Below are 6,758 nucleotides of genomic sequence, written 5' to 3' on the forward strand. Positions count from 1 at the left end.
AAAAAATTTTTACTACTCAGGCGCGCAAAAGTGTTGAGGTCGATTCACGTGTGAGTTCGATGCTTGCAGTTTGAGAGCGCGTCTCGTATTCGAGAACACACACACGTTGGCGATGTGAAATCGAAGTCGTCGACGTTTCTAAAAACATAAATTGGGATTTTTGCATGCGCTAACGCGATATCGGCAAGTGCAAACTTAAAAGTTTTGCTGACATAAACGCCTGGACACTGGTTCAGTTTAAGTCGTACACAAGTTGGTGCCTTCTTTTTTTTATCTTTTTTTTTTATTAGCGACAGGCCACTACGTCCACTTGCTTAAAAAAATTGCTACGTCGTTCTAGCCGCGCACACTCGACAGTTGCACGCCGCATAACCTTCGCCAGAGGGCCCGTGTAAGGTTGCCTAACTGCTGTGCGATATCGAGAGTGAACAATTTATTCGCGTTAATGGAGCGTGAGCAAAAGAGCGCGCAGAGTAACAGCACCGTTGGAACAACTTAGGGGTCAGCGCAAGCATTGCTGCCGTACACATGACAACACGTAAATCTGCGTCAGAGTAAGTGAAGGCCGGAAAAAAAAATACTGCTGAGGCGTGCGGGGCCCACACGGATCCCTTGTCGGGTGCTGCTCAGCAGCGGGCGTAGCGCTCCATCTCCGCACACGCTCCGGTGCTTTCGCGAGAGCCGAGGAAAGCAGCCTCGGGTATACAAGTGCCACCCTTGAACACGGAAAAACGGCTCACGCTGTGTCTGACACAGGCGCCAGTGTGGCGGCCTGCAGCGGTCTGTTTGGCAGAGGTGCGTACACAGTGGATCGCGACTGAACACTTTGCGGGCAGGGTGGAGGGCGGATGAGCGCCGCGCGAGCTTTTATTGGCGGCTGCATTGGCGGCGCGCCGTTCAGGCGCGCTCGGGGAGGCAGTTCATGAGGTAGTAGGTGCCCTTGGCTAGCTCGACGCGGTCTGCGGCCAGGTCCAAGTCGGTCGGGCAGCGCATTCCTGCTGGGCAGGCGCAGTCGCGCTTCACGAAAACCGTCCCGGTGACGAAGGACTCCGAGATGGCCATGCAGGCGTCCTCTTCCACGGGCTCGCAGGTCGGAGGCTGCGCCACAGCAGAGAGAGTCGCGCATTGAACCGACGACCCTTAGGCGGGTGCTCAGCTTAGCTCACCCGCATATACAGTGCGAATGATTATGTTCAATATATATAAGGGTATAAACAATGTGACCAAATATGACACTCAAAGTTCATAGTTGTTACCACCCGTCGGTAACACAGAACTACGCGATGGTACACCGAATCACACACACACACACACACACACACACACACACACACACACAAACGCGCGCGCGCGCGCTCGTAGTCACCGCCTCGCTAGTATGGGATTACCACACGTGGACAGTGGGAAGATAGGACGCCGCATGCGTAACTTCCTAACATAAGCGACAAGCGGCGACAATCGGGCTCCTAAGTAAAAGGAGACAATCGAGCCCTTGCTGAAGGATATATATTCGAAGGCGGCCTCTTTTACTCTTCCACCCCAGTTCTAATGGAGAGCCCTACGAAAGTTTTATGCTGACAACTTGGCTGCTGCTCCTATCTCTGGCATATTTACTCGTCGACTACCCATAGAATCCCTTCTTGGATTATTGGCCATATATAGAACTGGTTCATCCAGTTTCATGCATACCAACTTTCTCTTTCTGTCGTTTATTCTCATTTTTTACTGACCAGATTGCATGCTCACAGCTTTTTTGTACAAATCAAATCAAATCAAATCAATTTATTCTCCAGTTTTCATGCTGGACGGTCATTCTGGGCTAAAAGTTACATACGTAGCTTGACGTGACCCGAAAGACCAGGCAAGGCAATAGCACAGCAAACAGTATGCGCACATGTACATAATTTACATAATTCGAGCTGTCGCTGGAATTCCTCATGGACGAAATAGCTATGAACGGAAAAAAAAAATCATATTTGCGTCACGGCTAGTTAACAGAATTTGAAAAAGCTTAACAGAATGCATTTTTAAACAACATTACAATAGCAATACTAGCTATACAAAACAATGCAACACTAGCTATACAACATAGCATGAGACTGAATTTTACAAGTTTCACATTTGCTAAAAAAAAACAAAAACGAAACAGGTTGTACATTATATACTCAGAACCATACACACATGCAGAATAATAATTACATCAGATACATTACAAGCGTACAAAGTATGAGCGGAGTTCTTTCTTACTGAAATTATCGATATTTTTGTATTTGTTCAAAGTGAATGGTAAGTTATGTGTTAACGACTGATGCTTATAGAGTGTTCTGAAGTATGGTATGGACCATATCTCAGGATTTCTTGTGTTCACATTAATGCGGCGTCGCTCTAAGGAGGCTAATTGTTTTATGTAGCTCTATGCTAATTCTGACGAATATCGTGCACTATGTAATAAACGATAAGTGTATAGGTTATCAATTCGAATAACATTATATTTAGGGAACGCTTCTCTGGTGCTTGAATAGTAATCTATATTTCCAACATAGCGAATTATCTTCTTCTGCAACATAGGAACTTTATGTATGTTAGTTTTGGTGGTTGTACACCATATTAAAGCGCAATAATATAAGTGTGAGCTAAATAATGCATTGTAAATCTGCACTTTGGCTCTTACAGGAAGTATACTACGGCATCGTGACACAACCCCTGTCACGGAAGAAAGCTTTTTACAGAGATAATTGACGTGCATGTCCCAAGAGAGGTGTGAAGAGAAATAAACGCCAAGAATTCTCCTCATACCTCCCTATCGAGCACGCGGCTAATATTTTTGCAGGTTTCATGCGTTTAGCGAACAGCAATGTCCCTTTCCTTGGGCGAAGGAAACCACGCGATATAGAACAGGGAAGGAACCACAGGCTCGAGTCATTATATCAGGGATTTAGCTCACCGCCCAGTAGTTCTGTGCCAATGACACACTCATTCGTTCTATATGGTTCGCCACAATAGATGACTGATCAATTCGCAATAAACAATTTGCTACTCACTGCGCCACTTTCAGAAACGTGTTTTTTTTTTTCGTTCACCCAAGCCACTAATTTACAAATTCGATCTTCCACCGGCTCATCCTTCAAGTGAACCTCTCAGGCTTTTAGAGTACCCACTCAGCTGTCTGTGCTGGTTTGTGCCCGCCACAGATTCTTCCATTCTCCCCGATCGCTTTTCCAAGTCGAGGAACCGAGAGAAAGATAAAGAGATACGCACGCGTTTGCAGAGCGTGCTGACATCGATGGCAGTGACGCCGTTGTCGTACTGCTGGTGGCTCGTCTGGTTGCGGTAGAAGATGTGCGTGGGCGGGCATGAGCAGTGCAGGCGCGCCGTGTTCTCCAGCTTGATGCCCGTCAGCAGCGACAGCTTCACCGCCGTGCTGTACACAACCTGGTCACGCAGGCAGCGCGCCAGACGTGGCGCACGCCCGCAGTACTGCGCAACGAGTCAACAGGGTGAGCGGCTATAGAGCCTCCGTGACGAAAAACACCGATACGGGCACAAACAGATCCACGTTATACACGTAGTTGTAACTATAGGCGGGGTGGAACGCAGCCTGGTGCTTTTCTGCGAATGTGCCTTGGCTAATATATTCGTCCATCACTAAACATTGTGATGACAAGTCGGTAGTAAAAAGTTTGCAATGGTCAAAATGGCGTAGTATAGAAGCGAAATCAGTCGTCACCTCGTAGAATTTTTAAAAAGAAAATGACAGGCGATTACATTATGCAAGATTTGTTGTCACGACCGATGTTTCGTATGATTAATTTTTAGCTTATTACACGCGCCATCAAAACTAAGAGCGCATAACGAGGAAGCAAAGGGAAAGCTAAACGACACCTGCCTTGTTTCGAAATCAAGCACGTGACACTTTTGGACTAGTTGGTGATCCATTATCGCGAGGGTACACTGTAGCGAGGGTAAGTAAAGCACGAAGGTAAACCGAGACCGTAGGCACAAGAAGGACGAGGCGCTCGTCCTTGTCGTGTATACGCCCTCGGTTAACCTTTGCGCTGTAGACTCGCGACAAGCGTATGAGCCATTTGAGCGGTACAGCATATAGATATAGGAGGCTGCGAGTACACGGTGTGTTATTTTACGCACCATTCGCGAGAGTGCGCGTGGCCTTAGAGATTGTTTGCACGAGAAACGTCGCCCATAGATTCGTGCTATTTCTAACAGTGTAATATATATATATAGATATATATATATATATATATATATATATATATATATATAAAGGTCGGTCCACCGACGGCCTTGATAAAGGTCGGTCCACCGACCGAAACTGTTGGGAAAATAATAAACCTAAGATAACCGCGAAGTTGTGCTTCTGATTTTCATATATATATATATATATATATATATATATATATATATATATATATATATACATATATATATATCTGGATCAAGGTTTCTATAGATTTCGTAAGCGAACCCACGCATGCACTCTCTCACGCATGGCCTCGGACGGTAGGCACCGATCCTTCACAATATATTCGTTCACTGGAAGCATCCGCCCACGAAGTGCGCACGGCGTGGTGAACACTTATATTTTTACACGGAAGCTGAAAAAGGGCAGTTAGGAGATGCACTGGCTACGACGTTGGTATTGTTGTTATGTTGAATAGCAGCCGGCATTATTGCGGCTTGCCAGCTTGGGATTGTTGGTGGTCGGCAGGACAGCTACTGAAGTTGTACGACTCGTTACACGCATAGCAATGCCATTTTATAGATTTTTTTTTACTTTCTTGAAAAACGTTGGTTGTTGCTTGCGCGCGTTACACATTCTCGCTAGAAGACTGCGTGAGAGCACCACGAAGAGACAGTTTGCGTGCCACTTCAAGACACTGATACGTCCGCGGAGTTACGTTTAAGAAGCAGTATATATTTCTACTGGGGTTAAAAAACTAACGAGGGAAAGCATGCATGATTTTGGATGAGGTGCACACCTGTATTGGTCGTTGCCGTTGTGACACAGTGCGTCCGTCCATCGGGTCCCAGTCGAGGGGGCAGCTGAGGCCGTCAGGGCGCGGCAGAGCTGGCTCGGAGTTGATGCCGGCGAGGTTGAGTTGCACATAGGCGCAAGCGCTGTCTTCCATGCACTCCGGAAGCCCCTGCGCCACAATTGGCGAATCAGTTGCCATACGCACGTGCCTGTGCGTGTGTCAGTCATGGGCCAGAAGTGAACGCTGCAACTGCAGTGTGAAGTAATTGGCGGCTTTACATGGTGAGACGTCACTTCGCAACGAGACATTCGTGTGGGTCCCACGCGTTAACAGCTGAGCCATCCGTGTTGACAAAATTATGTTGCCTCGGTGCAACGGTATACCTGAACCACGCAGCTGACTCCACTGACGGTTCTGATACTGCATAGAGTATTCGTCTGCCCCCGTTTTTACAGCGAAGCTGCATATATGGCTAGTTTCCAGCGCATCGATGTGCATAGACCAAAAACCGGGGGCCGATCCCGAAGATAGTGCAGCACCGGGCCGACCCGCGGCGGAGGTGAAGCAGGCTTCAAGCACTCCTCTAACTTGCAAAATTAAGTTTAATATATTGGGTTGAGATACAACCCGTATCATATATTAAGCTGATAAGAACCGACATTACACTCTGACCCGCGTCGGCCATGTCTACGTTCGCACCATACACGTACGCCATCCCACGTATTCAAACTAGTGCCTACCAATCTGAGTGTCTTTTGTCTCCTGACGTTATGCTCTACGTAGGCTCCTTTCCTCAGTTCTCCTCTGACTGTGAAATGGGTAGGCAACGTGTTGTACGGTCTGAAGAACAGCGTGCCTATCCAGAAAAGATGGCGTGAACAGTAAAGGAAATGGGCGCGGCGGCGTAGGAAGGAGACCACCGACGATGAGGGGGTCGCGGACGTCGAGCGTAAGCGTGCTGCCCGCCAGGACCGCGAGGCGGAAAGAAATGCGAACCGTCCTTGTGGCCCCGATCCTGCAAACTTGGACCGTTTCACCGGAGCAACGGTCAATCCCCGCATACACAGCTTCGCTGGTCATCCACATTCACAGAGTGGAATGGCACTGATTTTTTTTTATGGCATCTCACTATCGTTTAACCATACATTTCGGTTCAAAAGATGCGCTTTCGCCGAAGCTCTCCGCAGTGACAACAGCGCCAGAACCCACAGCCAGGCGCGTAGCCAGGGGGGGGGGGGGGGGGGGGAGGGCTAATGGGGCTCCAGCCCCCCCCCCCCCCCCCCCCCCTAGAAATTTTTTCGTGCTGTCATGCACCGCCGACCAAAACAACCACCGGCGCCGGGAATCATTGTGGATTTTGTCTACAATGTCTTTTTGACACTCGATAAGACATTTCGGCGCGAAATTGCGAAATCGGGCTGGATTTCGTGACAACGCCCTTGCACCTGGAGTCACATAACGTAAGGAGCCCCAGCCGAGCACAAATTTTCAAGGGATTTTCGATAGCGAGCGGGCGCGTCGAGGCATCTCGCAGCGGCACCGTATCTACGGAGCGCATGATTTCAATTCCGAAACTGATGGGTATAAAGTTCTCATACACTTTTGACGCGAAAAGTGCTCTTAATGTTTTTAGAAACTTAGGCCAACGTGCACGCACTCGAACGCGCGTGTCCAAGTCGTTCCAGAAATGGAAGCACGCGCTCGCAACTTCCACACACACGAAAATATCTTAAATATCGGCCGGTTTGGGTAAAATAAGAGAAA

The 6,758-nt window shown here is 48.1% G+C and overlaps 1 protein-coding gene and 1 pseudogene across 2 annotated transcripts in view; both read right to left on the bottom strand.

The window, feature by feature from the left end:
- Nucleotides 1-833: 833 nt before the first annotated feature.
- LOC119458095 (U-scoloptoxin(11)-Sm5a-like) overlaps nt 834-6,758 on the bottom strand; it is a 180,516-nt gene continuing 174,591 nt past the window's right edge. The window contains exons 5-6 of one of the 2 annotated variants that reach the window (XM_049665548.1): nt 3,259-3,477; nt 834-1,098 (exon numbers count right to left, since the gene is read on the bottom strand). In XM_049665548.1, coding sequence (XP_049521505.1) covers nt 898-1,098; nt 3,259-3,477 — 420 coding nt within the window. In that variant the 3' untranslated portion in view covers nt 834-897. The remainder of the gene's footprint in view (nt 1,099-3,258; nt 3,478-6,758) is intronic. The other variant, XM_049665551.1, reaches the window with a different exon arrangement.
- LOC119437836 (U2 spliceosomal RNA) lies at nt 5,500-5,679 on the bottom strand (annotated as a pseudogene).

This window comes from Dermacentor silvarum, chromosome 1 (genome assembly GCF_013339745.2).
Source record: "Dermacentor silvarum isolate Dsil-2018 chromosome 1, BIME_Dsil_1.4, whole genome shotgun sequence".
In the NCBI taxonomy this organism is placed as follows: Eukaryota; Metazoa; Arthropoda; class Arachnida; order Ixodida; family Ixodidae; genus Dermacentor; species Dermacentor silvarum.